Source organism: Bidens hawaiensis, unplaced genomic scaffold, assembly GCF_021521415.1.
Source record: "Bidens hawaiensis isolate Kalapana, Puna unplaced genomic scaffold, B.hawaiensis_p1.1 tig00000512_1, whole genome shotgun sequence".
NCBI lineage: Eukaryota > Viridiplantae > Streptophyta > Magnoliopsida > Asterales > Asteraceae > Bidens > Bidens hawaiensis.
The window spans coordinates 1,262,592-1,277,635 of NW_027491033.1; the positions used below are offsets into that span (position 1 = coordinate 1,262,592).

At 35.1% G+C, this 15,044-nt stretch overlaps 2 protein-coding genes across 2 annotated transcripts; both read right to left on the minus strand.

Moving 5' to 3' along the window:
* Positions 1 to 8,808: 8,808 nt before the first annotated feature.
* Positions 8,809 to 10,559, minus strand: LOC143632487 (G-type lectin S-receptor-like serine/threonine-protein kinase At4g03230; the record flags this gene model as incomplete). Its single annotated transcript, XM_077101000.1, has 5 exons — positions 8,809 to 9,388; positions 9,468 to 9,618; positions 9,697 to 9,934; positions 10,031 to 10,241; positions 10,323 to 10,559. Coding segments are annotated over 5 exons (1,149 nt in total), but the record flags the coding sequence as incomplete, so codon positions are not given.
* A 1,575-nt stretch (positions 10,560 to 12,134) lies between these two features.
* LOC143632499 (G-type lectin S-receptor-like serine/threonine-protein kinase At4g03230) lies at positions 12,135 to 13,105 on the minus strand. The gene has a single exon (XM_077101005.1). It carries the CDS (start codon positions 13,023 to 13,025, stop codon positions 12,135 to 12,137), a length of 891 nt encoding a protein of 296 aa, XP_076957120.1. The 5' UTR covers positions 13,026 to 13,105.
* Between the last annotated feature and the right edge of the window lie 1,939 nt (positions 13,106 to 15,044).

Below are 15,044 nucleotides of genomic sequence, written 5' to 3' on the forward strand. Positions count from 1 at the left end.
GCATGCTCCTGTACTGTATCACTATTAGCCGCTGCCTACTCACCAACTACTGTCATACCACGTGCGTAGCCGGCAGTTGGTAGAAAGGGAATAGTGTGCAGCAGGCCTGGTCACTATCAGCCACTGCCTACCCACCAACTACCAGCAGGGCACGTGCGTAGGCTACTGTTGATGAACAGGAACACTGTTGCAGCCGGCCATACCTCCTTGGAAACCTACCTTCGGCTATAAATACCCCAAATGGTATGACCATCTGATTATTATCTTGTATTATCCAATAACATTACATTATCATATTATCATCATAATATACCTGATATCTGCTCTAGCAATCTCTTAATATACTTTTATATTTAAAGAGCAATCTAGTCTGATTCTCACGCCGGAGGGTGGTCACAAGGAGGAACCCCCCCCTTCTCAGTGACGAGCTCACGGTGCCTGTTTTGCAGGTTATCAGAAGAACCATCTTCCAAGGGTCTAACCCCTCGTGGGAAACAGCTATCCAACCCCCAGGTTACCTGTAATCTGTCCGGGGTCCGGTTAGTGTTTCTTCAAAAAGATAAGGTTTCAAGATGGCGCCAACTGCTTGATGTAATGCTTCTACCAAAATTAATTCTATGTCCGAAAGGGTATCAACACATATCAGTTTGTCACACATCTATAACTTTATTAGGTGTTATATATATTGACACCTTGAGTATAAGATGCAACCCATTTTATATTCCAGCAAACTCAAAATGGATTGCCACCTTCCCAAATACGCTTCAAATTGTTTCAAGACTTCGTCTTTGACTTTATTACGGCTAACTGATAACTAAATGGCTTTTTCCAATTGTTCCACGAGGGCTTGAATGCATCCCATCTGATAGCCTACTCATGCCCAACATTCGTCTATTTCGAAGATAAAATCCAATATGTGACCGGTTAACCCAATTCCTGAACTTGCAAATATAAACAGCCCAATTGGCAAGCCCATAGCTAATCCTAGTTATTCTGAGCCCTACAATCCCTACTAAAATGGTTAGCGTAGTAAAACAAGGCCCTCTTAGACTCTTCGTACTACTCAACACATATATAATATCCTGTTCTCATTTTGGCCCAACAGATCCTATGCCACTTTACCTAGGCTTAAGCTTGATTATGAAGTTAAATGAGCCTAAGATAGAGCCAACGAGCCGAGCCATGTCCTGAGCCGAGCCATGGTCGATTTTGGCTCGATTACAAAAATGAGCAAAGTCAGCTCAGGTTGTTTCAAATCAAGTTTTTTAGCTAACTTTATTCGAACTATTGTTGACTTTTTGGTCAACGTTTGAATTTGTCACCAACATTCCATAATCTCCAATTTTGACTATCTTTTTGGCTTATTGCCCTTGACCAACATTATTTAATATTTTCCTCCCCAACTAAACTCAATCCAAAACGTGGTCTCAATCTAGTTATAACTGGATGATCTTCTACCAATCCAGCCGGAGATTTTAACTAACATGAATAAAACACTTTTATTATATCTTACATACCTAAGAATAGGATAATTGATCATTAATTACAAATAACAATAGAGAGCACTTAGTTTTACACTTTCAATTAAACTTGATCGGCGAAGTTTATTTCCAAGATTATCGGTTGGAGTAGCCATAATCATGTTTCCTCTTAAATGGACCTAAACCTCCTTGTGAGACCTGCTAGCCAGGAATTAATTGTAGAGCAAACGTTAACACATATAACTGTGATAAAATATAAAGTTCATGTACACTAAGAAATATAGAGTTCATATTGTTGCGAATTTTATATTTTAGATACTTGGTATATCTTTTAATATTCCCCTACAATCATTAATGTGACATACTATACATGTTTTTGTGTCAACAAATTGATAAAAGTATGCACATTTCATGAATTGTTTAGGAAAAAGTGTGTAAGATACATTTCTTTTGCTTCACATCTTAGAGAAAGATTATGTGAGTGGCAAGGGATCCTATGTGAAAGACAATAGTTCAGAGTAAAATCCGACAATGTAAGCCAAATGTTTTGGTTGGACATTCATGCCTACACAACAAGGGCATGCACACTGCCGTGCGTCCTTGTAGCTGTTTGATTATAATACAACTAGGAATTTATCATTTAGATTGACTCGTTATCTATAAACAATCTCAAGGTTTGTTCACCCGCCTAAATAGAACAACTTTCAACCCAATTTCATAAATTATATTTATTTCAAACACATAGGAAACATATCTTATTCACCTTTGTTCTATTTTAGGCACTTCTTACATCATTGCGAACTCTCTTTAAGCACAACCAAACCCAATAACAGGTAATTAAGTAAAGAATAATTATATATAGCTATTTGTATAAAAAAGTGTTAAAAACTATGTTTTCCACTTAATTAAATTCAACACGTGAAGACACCCTAATTTTCAAATAAACTCATAATTAAATCGCACACACAAGCATATATACAAAAACAAAAATCAGTTTAAAACACAAAATTAAAACTTCGATGCAAAGTTTGTGTATGGTCAGATGTGTGTATGTGTATGCGTCTCTGTGTGCTCGTATAAACACATGCAAATTTATGTGTGAGAGATATTTATATTACCTAAGTATATATAAATTTACCTCCAAATAAATCACGTATCTTAGATCTTTTTTTGCAAATAGATTGCAAGAACTCCATGTTTATTATCAAAATTAAACAGTAGCTGACTTAAAAATTTCATGTGCGTGGGAGTAGTTTCGATTGTCCAATATCTAACTCTCGATTTAATATTTTTTTTCTGTCCGGTTTAAGAACATGCAATTGAAGATACAAGCGAGTACGAGGTAAATTACAAATCTTGAAATAAATAAAGTGATAAATAATAAAGCATAAAATAACTAAGTTGTTTTTTTTTCATATTAAACTAATAAAAATCAAATATTAAATTAAAATTTAGGTTGGCTAGTGGACTAGAAATGGTTAAGAAAGGACATAAAGGTAATGTTGTCTTTTTAAACAAAACACAAAGAAATAGATGAAAATTTAGGGGTGTGTGTTGTTAAAAAATGAGGTATAGCTCGAGTTTCTGTTCCATATAATATACAAAGGAAATTAATTCCATGCGTGATGGATGACACACGTGTAATTTTCAACATGGAACCGCCCTTATATCATTTTAAACATTTTTGAAATGTTTCTTATAAATATATATATGAAAAGTTGCTCGGGTTCTACTTAAAAATTTTTAATTATGAACAAAAAGACATTTAAACCGTGTAATTTAATAGAAAAGGAATTTAATGGAAATGTAAAATTCAGGTCAAGACTTACGGAGGAATAGGAGAAAGATGAAATTTTGAAGCTTCGACCATATTTCTTCAAGAAAATGATAATATGTAATTCTCCATCGTCTACTTATAAACAACGGGACAAGGATGATCCAGAAACTAAAAACCAATCCAACAAGTGTAAGTATGACTTGGATCCAATCAATACCATTAGCTTCAACATGTCCATCGGTAGTCCCTTCGGTATTGCCATTATTTCGTGAACACGCTGGAAGAGGATCCCCACAAAGTGCATTTCCAGTGTAACTCAACTCGCTGAAGGTTTGAAGCTGAGGGCCTGTTGGGATTCTTCCTACAAGATTGTTGTAGGATAAGTTCAAGCAACCCAACAAAGTTAATAGTGACAGGCTCAAGGGAATATTTCCTTCAAGATGGTTCATAGACAGATCTAACGATTCAAGCGTTCCATTCTGACTAAACAGGTTGGGAATTCTTCCTGTTAGATCATTGTGTGACAGATTCAGGAATCGCAAACCCAAAAGTGTGACAAGTTCATCAGGAATTGACCCCGAAAACTTGTTGTCAGAAAGGTCTAATAAAGTGACTAGATAAAGTGTGGTGCCATATTCATAAGTATTTCCCTTTGTCACCAACGATGCAGTAGCTTTTGGGCTAATTTCTGAGATATATGATAGAATAATTGGAGTTGTGGTCTCACCTCCAGACATGGCAGATAAATTTGTAAAGCATGTCGGCAGGCTCCCAAAAAGATAATTATGAGCAAGATCCAAGATATGAAGAGAGCTGAGCTGACATATTTCATCTGGGATTTTACCTTCAAGTTTGTTAGAGCGAAGACTTAAAACTCTCAGACTTGTGTTATTATCATAAGTTTGTGTTATATATATATATAGTGGATGGATTTTGCGAGAAGTGATATTACAGCGAGAAGTGAAGGTGTAACTCCATTAATCCCTAATTTCACTCTCTTTCTTATGATGTTACTTACATGTATGTAGGTTGGTTGTATTTATGTCTTAGCTACACACATTCAAACCTACCTACACACATATACATGTGTACCTACACACATTCAAACCTACATACCTACACACATACAAACATACATACACATATACAAAAATACGTACCTACACAAGTACATATGTGCACCTACACAATAAGAAAGGGAGTGAAATTATGGATTAATGGAGTTACATCTTTACTTCTCGCTGTAAAAAAACTTCTGAAATGATCCAATACCCTATATATATATATGGTATTGGATCATTTCAGAAGTTTTTTTGCAACGAGAAGTGAAGATTATGATGTAATTACATAATTACTCTACTTGATTTCTCACGTTTAGTCCATTAATCTCATTTGAATTTGATCCAAACCCTATATATATATATATATAATATATATATATAGGGTTTGGATCAAATTCAAATGAGATTAATGGACTAAACGTGAGAAATCAAGTAGAGTAATTATGTAAATACTCTATAATAATTACTCTACTTGATTATCACGTTTAGCACATTAATTTCATTTGTACGTTAACATTCTCGTATATATATATATATATAGAGAGAGAGAGAGAGGGGGGTGAGTTATAATAAAAAGAAATAGTTTTCTAGAAGAGTAAGAATAAATCTAAGCCCTTGGATTTATGATCTAGTGGTTGAGATTGGTAGTTTTTAAAATACCAAATAGTTTCCTAAGATCTAGGATTTAGGCTAAATAGTTTCATAACTCTAAATTTTATGTTATTCCTACTCTTCCTACAAAACCATGTCTTTTAATTTTAACCATTTTCTGAAATGATCCAATACCAATATATATATATATATATATATATATATATATATATATATATATATATATATATATATATATATATAGGGTAAGGATCCTAAGAGAACCCACGGCAAATTGAGAACTTTGAGAACCATTTTAGACCACTAAAAACACCTTTGAAAAAAATATTTAAAAAAATCATAAAACAAAAAATAACAAAAATTTTAAAAAAGTAAAAAAACCAAAATTCTTATATTTCATTCCAGTTTCATTAAAAAAATAAAAAAAACGTCGTATTATACACATATGTATAATTTTATTTAATCTTTAGTTACGTAATATACACATATGTACAGTGTCATTTATCTTAAATTATACACATGTGTATAAAAAAATCATGTAAATGTACATATATGTATATATTATACATATGTGTATATAATTTGGCTAAACCGAGTTTTTTTATGAAACCGGGATGTTAAAATAAGAATTTTGGTTTTTTTACTTTTTTCATTTTTGTGTTTTTTTTTTATTTTATGATTTTTTTTTATTTTTGAGTTTTTTGTGGTCAAAAATGGCTCTCATGGTTCTCAATTTCAAAAAATTCTCTCAAGATCCTGATCCTATATATATATATATATATGGCTACAACATCATTACACTCACCTCTAAAACAACAACCTACCATTTGCTTACTAGGCGCCACATTTTACAAGTCGCCTCATTTTGTAACCTCTCCGCTACACACAGCTATAATGCGCCATGCATAGGATTTGACTTGAGATGAGACTTGGTGGTTGGTGGGCCCCTGGCTCAAGAACATGGATCTTGTGCGCCATGCGTGGTTCTATTTCGTTAATTTCAGAAAGGTGGTGAACTGTGAAGAATCTCTCGCACGAGAAATGATCAGTTGCGCGTCAAATTTTATAAATCAAGGCTGCTTGTTTAAAAGTCAATTTGTGATTTACCTTGTCTTTTTCTTATTATTAATTTCCTTATGAGAAGATACGACAAAAATGTGGGACATGACGTTGACACAATAGTGAACCGGGCCACCAGCATTATTGCAATTGCAGTATATAATAATCTAACATTATTGCAATTGCAGAACACAAAAAAACCATATTACATTAAAATTTGGTCTTTAAGTTTATAATTTAACAGGTTCTACTCACTAACTCAGCATGTGACCTGCTGAAATTAGTACCCAATAATATATTTGATCAAAAAAACCAACAAACTTTGACTACTGATGACACAATGACAGACTTATAATCTAGATGTGATAATAAGCTATAGTCCACATTAAATTACATAAACTAATTAAGTTGGGCTATATATGTTACCTATGTCTGTTGAGAAATAAAAACCAGCTGGATCTTTGTTTTGCACCTTGAAATTACCATCTTCCGCAACTGTAAGAACTCCGGTGGAATCGAGCACTGGTGTATCACGGTTAGCAACCCACACAACTGTCTCTGGATCCATTGTGTACCATATTCCCACATATCTTCTTACTTCTGATGCCTTCCCATGTGAAAAGAAGCCCATTTGAAACTTCATCCCCTCAGATTCTAAATAACCGAAACCGTCATTGATCAATTCCCCCGTTGTAATGTTGTCTTTAGCTGAACAAGAGTAGCAATAACAATAAACCATAAAGGTACACAAAAAGATGGTCATATGGCTGTTGGTGGTTGATGGAATCATGGTTATATATAAGTTACTAATTTCTACAGTGAGTTAGAACTGTTTTGAGGAGGATATATATATATTGGATGTGCTCATGAGTCATGTGCATGATGATATATGATAAGTGGTGTAGATGAACTCATCAAAGTCGTCGACTATTTGTCATTAAAGTCTTTGGTGGTCATATTTATTTTTTCTTTATAATTTGTTTATTAAAATACTTTTCATTTATATAAAAAATGGATTGTTGGCGGCTGGCCGGTCTTGTTTGTTTTGATCGAACCTAATATCTACTTTGATACTTATTAATAAAGACAATTAGATATAAGAGGTAACTAGCGACACTGTAAAACAATATTCTTTGACGATATCTTGGAAAACTTTAAGATTATATAGGACCAACTACTGGTACCAGAAACTGCGTATTATTGTTGGACCTCTTGTCCTTGATTCGTAATATACATAATTATTATTTTTTAGGACTATAACTTGGATTGCTTGCACTGTAACCCAAATAGATTGTATAAAGTATATAAGTGCGAATCGGTCTCAATTCTAAGTCATTAGTTAGACCTGACAAAATTACTTACAAAAGATCATCCGGTATATATGTTTGGTCATTTAAACATTTCAAGACAATCGAATAGAACATAATGTTTAACGTTACAATACAGATTATATATATTTTCGGAGACGGATTTTTGTAATCACGTGAGAAGAGTTTGAGTAATTACATCTAACCCGTCTAGTAAAATAAATGTGGCGTACGTGTTTGAGCTGACTTTTTTTAACCCATTTATACAATCCACTGAACCGCTTAACTCGTTTACAACTTCAGTACCACTATAAGTAAGTCAATTTCCCAGCAGAAGTCAGTAGAACAAGTGACATCATATTTGCGATGCTGGGACGCACCAGATGTTCGACTAATTGACTTGTATCCTCAATAACCCCCTGAAGTGTCATAATTGATCACACCAGTTTTGAAGAAAGGATGATAGGGAGGGATTTTAGGCTGGGTCGGTTTGCTGAGTATATGGTGAAGGATTTGGGGATGGGTTTGGATGTAGTGAAGGAGGATGGTGGTGAGGTGGCAATGTTACCCGGGGCGAGTTTGTGTAAGCAACTGTTTTCAGGTATGGCCGTTAATGTTGATGGTAAGCTTGGGACTCGGGGGCTGATTACTGTTATTGAAAGGATCAATGGCAAAAGATGAAAGTGCTGTATTGAGCCTTTTCCCCTCTCATGGTAATAAAAAGGTTAAGATGCGTTAGGTTTTTCATTTTTGAGTTATGTATTTGTGACTACGTTATGCGTTTAAAAATGTTGTATAATATGTCGATGTTTTGCGTTATATGCATATTTTGATTGCTTGTATCCAAAATTTTTGTGATTCACAAATCGTTATCTCGCGAGCAATTCCCCTTTATATATGCAAAACTGGTCAATTTGAGTTATGTTTCATCTTTGGTGGTGTTACAAATTGCTCCTCACACATGTTGTTGCTAAATATCATGAAATCTGGTCTCTCTAATTCTCTCGGAAACAGAGTGAAAGATATTTGCAGGCAGCCCAACCAACTCACTTTGAGTTCTTGACCAAAACTAGACGTCACCCATTTGACCCCATTTCGCAACCTGTCTATGTTAACGTCCTAAAAGACGAGGTGTAAGGGGCAAAAACGCTAGTCTCACACACGAGACGTGCTATTATTCATAAATGCTTATAAGTTATGTGTAAAAGTAACATCAAATCTCAGAGTAGGTTTCCTATAGCTAGTTATTTTGGTAAGTAACAACCCCATCGTCAAGACACCTTTCTCTGTTTTTCCAAGTATAGGAATGATACCTCATAATTGATAGTTAGCCGAATCTAGGTCTTTGTTTCTGGTGACTTAGAAATTAGAATAGGGTATTAGACTATGAAACTAATGAAATATGTTTTTTTATCTTAATCAACATAACTGCTATCATTAAGTGAGGGGAAGTAGTATCCTATTGTATTACAAAACTCTTTTCGTCTGCTTTTTATTGTTTTCTAGTTTACTTTGTTTAGCTGTGCTTTTCAATCAGTTATTTTCTTCAGACTAGGTAGTGAAACTGATTAGATAGTGCAACACCACTCGCCTGAGCTCCATCTTCAAGCTTAATAAACTTCATAAAAAGGAGTCCATAAATATTGAGCTTATATTTTACAAGGATAGGTTACTCAACAGAAAGCTTATCACCCAATAACCATTATTAAGGATTACAAAAGAATATTGTGGTCAATAGGAAGAATTATCAGAGAACCCATAGTTGAAATAAATGCCCAGTTAGCGCCCGACTACCTCTGTAATCGTCAACATATTTTTTGTCTGCATATCATGTTTAGACGAACTGGAAGAAGAGGAAATCGCCTGTTCTCTTCTTGGAATGAACACTGGTTCTTTTGGATTTGGGAGGGTGGCCATATCACCTCCAAGCATCATGATCGCATTTGTCATGGTAGGACGATCGTCAGGGTCTCCTTGTACACACATCAGTCCGACACTTATACACTTTAATACCTCACTTAAATTGCACGATTCTGTTAGTACTTGATCCAGCAAATCAAATGGTCTGTCTTCTACCCATAAGCTCCAGGCCTAAGATATATAATTTATAAATTTAGCAAAAAGAAACTATGTAGCTAGTAACTACAAATTAGTTCTTAAGATAACTTACATGCCCTAAAAGACTCATACGCTTCTTGGATTGATAGAATCCGGTGTTTCTTTTTCCACTTACTATCTCAAGCAATACCACTCCGAAGCTAAAAACATCAGATTTAATAGAGAACAGGCCATCAAGTGCGTACTCGGGAGACATATAGCCACTGAGAAACAAAAAGTATTGTTAGGGAACACATGATTGATTTTTCGCACTTGTTTAAGAAGAGGGAACACTAACGTACAAGGTTCCGACAACCCTGTTCGTGATTGCTTCCATGTCTTTTCCTTTAACTATCTTGGCCAAACCAAAATCTGAAATTTTAGGATTCATGTCCTCGTCTAGCAAAATGTTGCTTGTCTTCAAATCCCTATGAATAATCCTCAACCGAGAATCATGATGAAGATAATTAAGTCCTCTAGCAATTCCCATAATGATATTGAATCTCATCGGCCAGTCCAGTGATGTACAAAGTGTCCGGTCTTGCAAAAGATAAGCATATAAATATTAATATGTACAACGTGCACAAGCGTCTGTTTTTCTACAAATGTAAGCATATGAATTCCAAAATTACTAACCAAAAATGAAATGATCTAAGCTTCTATTTGGCATGTATTCATAGAGTAGCAGTTTTTCTTCTCCTCTAACGCAATATCCCAGTAGTCTAACAAGATTTATGTGTTGAAGTTTAGCAATTAGTGTGACCTCATTTTTGAACTCTTGTAAGCCTTGTCCGGAGAGGCTGGACAACCTCTTTACTGCAATTTCTTTGCTTCCCGGAAGCTTACCCTGATCAAATATTCATAGTAGTTTACATACTACCTTTAATAGAAAAAAAAATTACATATAAAGAACTTCTTTGTTACCTACCTTGTAGACTGGCCCAAAACCACCTTCTCCAAGCCGATTTTCCTCTGAGAAGTCGTTGGTAGCATCTATGATGCTTTCCAGCTCAAAATATGGCACATCTAGGCCTTCTCCATCATTTTCTTTAGAGTGATTGAGATGAAGTAACTCATTGATATGTGTCCACGCATTACGAGACTCAAATTCTATGTTATTTTGGTTATTGTCTGTGTAACGAAAGGCAATGGGTAAAGATTTGCATGCATTTTATAGCGAGAACTTTTAATGACAAACTCAAATGAATAATAATGTTTATAGATGCAGTAGTCATAGACTTACTTCTTCTGTTCACCATTTGTTTGTAAATAATGTAGCTAATGCCGCAAAGTAGTGATAGGGCCAGGGCTGAACCAACCATAGAAATTGCAAGGACTCGTTTCGTGGATGACGATTTTGTTTCAGTGTCGGAGTTCCCGGATGTTGTATTGATGCTAGGGTCTAGGTATAAAAACGAGGAAAATTGAGTTCATGTAGAGCATATATGTACAGAAGAACATGAAGTTAGTGAAACACCTAATTAACATCCCAATTAACTAAGTAAAAGTTTGAGAGTATTTTGGCATAAAAGAGTTGTAAGCTAGTGAGGAAACCTCAGTATTATAATATTTTTACACTTTGAACCTAGCCGGGAACTTATATTAAAACTGTTGGTTCAGGCCCCAAAAGAAACACACTTAACACACACAATTTGAATGAATGTTTACTGTGTATTTGATAAATGCTAAAAGGGTTACCTCTTTATTGAATAAACAAAGGCTTTATATAGCCATAAAAGATAACAACGTGGGAACATGCAAAAATAATAAAACACTACTTTTCCTAAAAATCTGGTACAACCAAAAGACTAGTTCTTTTACTCAAAGTGCATTATGCATATTCCAAACCCAACAAACTCGGTCAAACTCAACTTCCATTTTCCCTCATATGTAACTAACATGGATAACCCACTTTCCGCTATCCAAACCATGACCCATTCGTACTCGTGACCCGTTAACCCGCGTGTCCCGTAAACAAACCGAATAACCCAACAAAAACTGTGTACTGTGTAGTGATATTTATTAGCTCTTTTCATAAGTCTTTTTGGCCCGCAGAGGAAGGTATATGCCAAGCAAACCAGTTTCGTATATGTGGTGCTTAAAAGCTTCAATCCATGCTAAAACTAGGATGTTTCTTTTCTAGCTAGAACCTATATATTTTACTTGGCTCAACATAGAAATTTTAATCATCATCATCATCATCATCATCATCATCATCATCATCATCATCATCGTACTCAGTATATCCCACCAATAGCAATGCTATGGTAGGGTCTGAGGAAGGTAAGATGTAGACAGCCTTACCTCTATCCCATAGGGATAGAGAGACTGCTTCCGGTGAGACCCCCGGCTCGATAGTAGTTTTGCATCAAGCCTTGGACATAAGGCACATAGCACTCAATCATCGGGACACCGGCTGATCGGTGCATGTGCTCTTGTCTTTCGGCTATCAACGCCACCACATGATGCCTGATTAACCTTCCGCCACTTTTAACGTTATTTTCACGAGATTAGTAAAATAACGTCAAAATTAGTGCAATTTTACTTTTGCCCACCCGAGGGTTCACACATATATACATTATATGCGCGCACCGCAAGCAGGGCGTAAACATAGAAATTTTAAAGAAGTATAATAGCCTGTTTTGATTATTGGACTTTAATATAGCATACAGCATACTCCTCTGTCAGTGATTTCAGCTTTATCGTTAGTATGTTTCTTCTTCAAACACAATTAGAAACGCTATGAAAAGTGCATTGAGCATGCAATCTGTGCAACAAGTTGAGTGCCAGAAAACGTACCTTCTGAAAAACGGAAGGAAATATTATGTGCACCCCCTCTAAGATTGTTTGGTTCTGTTTCCCAGAACCAGCAACCTTCTGTACTCACACGACTAGAATCCCATATCCCTCCTTTGTTTTGAGAACTATAGGAATAAGCCACACACGTGCAGTTTTTAAGGCACGCTTCTATGCATTTTGATTCATTATTTGTATTAAAGATGGGTAGAGTTGGATCATCCATACTAATCAGAGCTCGGTTTATGAATGTTTCTTTTCCATCACAGATTTTAGTAGTTCTCTTGCATCCATCCGAATGATTATCAGGTGAAATAGGTTCATATCCAGGCAGACAACTACACGAGCCATTATTTCCCGAACACATCCCAAATGGCCCGCACACCTTATAAATGCTACATTGATCTTTTGGTTCCTGCCATTCCAAATTCCACTGTCTTGTTCTTTCTAACCAAATAAAATATTGTAACTTCCCTGAACGATCCATTACCAACCTCGAATTAGGGTAAACCACAGGAACAGTTTCAGAAGATGTTGTACGGTTAGGTAAGATGATATTTCGTTTTTGTGGGGGTGTGTTTGACAGTAAGTTGAATGCCGTGGAGAATATTTGGTTGTCATCAAAACTATTGGTTGACGACTTTGCACTTTTCCAATAATACGTTGCTGGCCCGTTCAAAATAGAATACCGGGTTGAGTCTTGTTCGGGCTGAAACTGGAAGCTCCCAGATCCAGGGTCGGTTGCACCTTTCCATGATGTCAACTTCATGTCCGTGCCCATTTTCATTCCAGGAAGAAACGTATCAGTAGGATTGTCAAAGCTTTGCCACAACATGCTTCCTGATGCAACGTTTATTAATACAGCATTTCCATTATCATATAACTTCAGTGCTGTTAGAGGCGCTCCTACTGCAGTACCATGAGAGTAAACTTCAGTTTTTGCTTTGTTTTGTTTTCAATCAAAAGTGGTTCTAGTAACCAAAACAATCAAGTGTCGAAAGATGACTCAACAAATAAATGTAGCCTAAAGTGACAGATATAAATCGAAGCATGTTCTAGTGATATACTCATAGGTAATAAAGTGAGCCCATACATTATATTAGTTGGGAAAATATAGAAGAAATACCGAAGGTTAATCATTTATAGAGTTTGAATCAACTACAAATTAAATTAACGTACTAACTGTGCGAATCAAGTAGTCAGGCCCGGCCCATAGGATGGGCAGGGAGGGCAACAGCTAGCCCAAGGCCCAACATCTTTTAGGGCCCATAAATTTTTTTTGCATTTTTTATATCATATACAAATAAACCAATATAAGTTTATAAATTGAATTTTGTTCAACCGGTAGGATGTTTTTTCTATCATTTTGACTATTCAGGTTCAATTGACAATTTTTTTAATTTATTTGTTGGAAAGCACAAACCTCACTTAAATTTGGGGTCTTAATGTGAAGGCTTGTTGGTTAATTTAATATGCGCCCGTTTTTATCTAGTCATTGTGTCTTATATTTTGTTAATGTTTTTGTTATCATATTATTTTATTTATATGCATTTAAAGACCAAAATGACTATTCGTTTAAAATAAAAAACATTAGAAGAGACTCACGATTGTTTAAGTATACAAGTTATAACTAGATCAACGTTACGATGACTTTATTTTGTTAATTGTTATCATAATTATCGTTATAATATTGACCTTTTATATACAAGTTATTGAATTTTTATTTTCAGACCAAAATGACTTTTCATTTAAAATAAAAAACGTTAGAAGAGACTCACGATTTGTTTAAGTATACATGTTATAATTAGATCAATGTTACAATAACTTTATTTTGTTAATTTTATCATAACTATCTTTGTAATATTGACCTTTTACATACAAGTTATTAAGTTTTATTTTCAGGGCCCATTTTTTCATTTGCCCGAACCCTTGAATTGTTAAGGATTATCGGGGTCGGCCCTGCAAGTAGTGTAATTACATATACAACATAGTGTAATTATATTGTAGTGTAATTACAGCATAGTGTAATACTACGATGTAGTTACATAATTACACTACTTGTATACATAATTACACTACTTGATTCGCACAGTTAGCATGTTAATTTAATTTGTATGCTAACTTTTTCCACCATTTATATAATCGAGTGATGGTTGTTATCAGTGTTGCAAAAATCCTGACTAGGCGTCGATTAATCACCGATTAATCGCTAGTCCCCACTTCATTGATTAATTTTGGGCTAATCGGCCAAACAATCAGTCAATGATCAAATCCGGCCAAAATTAGGATTAATCAAACTTAATCGGCGTTTTTCTGATGAGGTTCTAGCCAAAATCCACGGTTTTTTGCGTCATTTCGTCCAAAATAAGCGGTTCCGGTGAGATTCCAACTAAAATCAGTTATTTCCCGCGAGATCTATACAAAACTCAGCAGTTCCCACCGATATTCTAGCCACTTTACGGCCAAAATGTGTTTATGTATTTATAAAACTGAAAATTACATATAAACATGTGTGTGTATATATATAAAACTGAAAATCATATATTAAAGTCTAATCCGATTAATCCCGATTAATCTCGACTAATCCCGATTAATCGCTAGTCCCCACCCACCGCCCGACTAGTGACTAGCGATTTTTATAACACGGGTTGTTGTATATTATCGGCTCATGCTCCAATCATTTACCAATATTGAATGTATCACGCATTCATTGTTTATGTTATATATGGACTCTAATAAAATCTTAGCTATAGCTTGAAATTTATGAAGCAACTTATGGTCGTTGTTTCATAGCTAGGTTTGTATTGCTTGTCACCAAGGCGAGTTATGTATATCCTTAAAGCAGTTTCTCCAC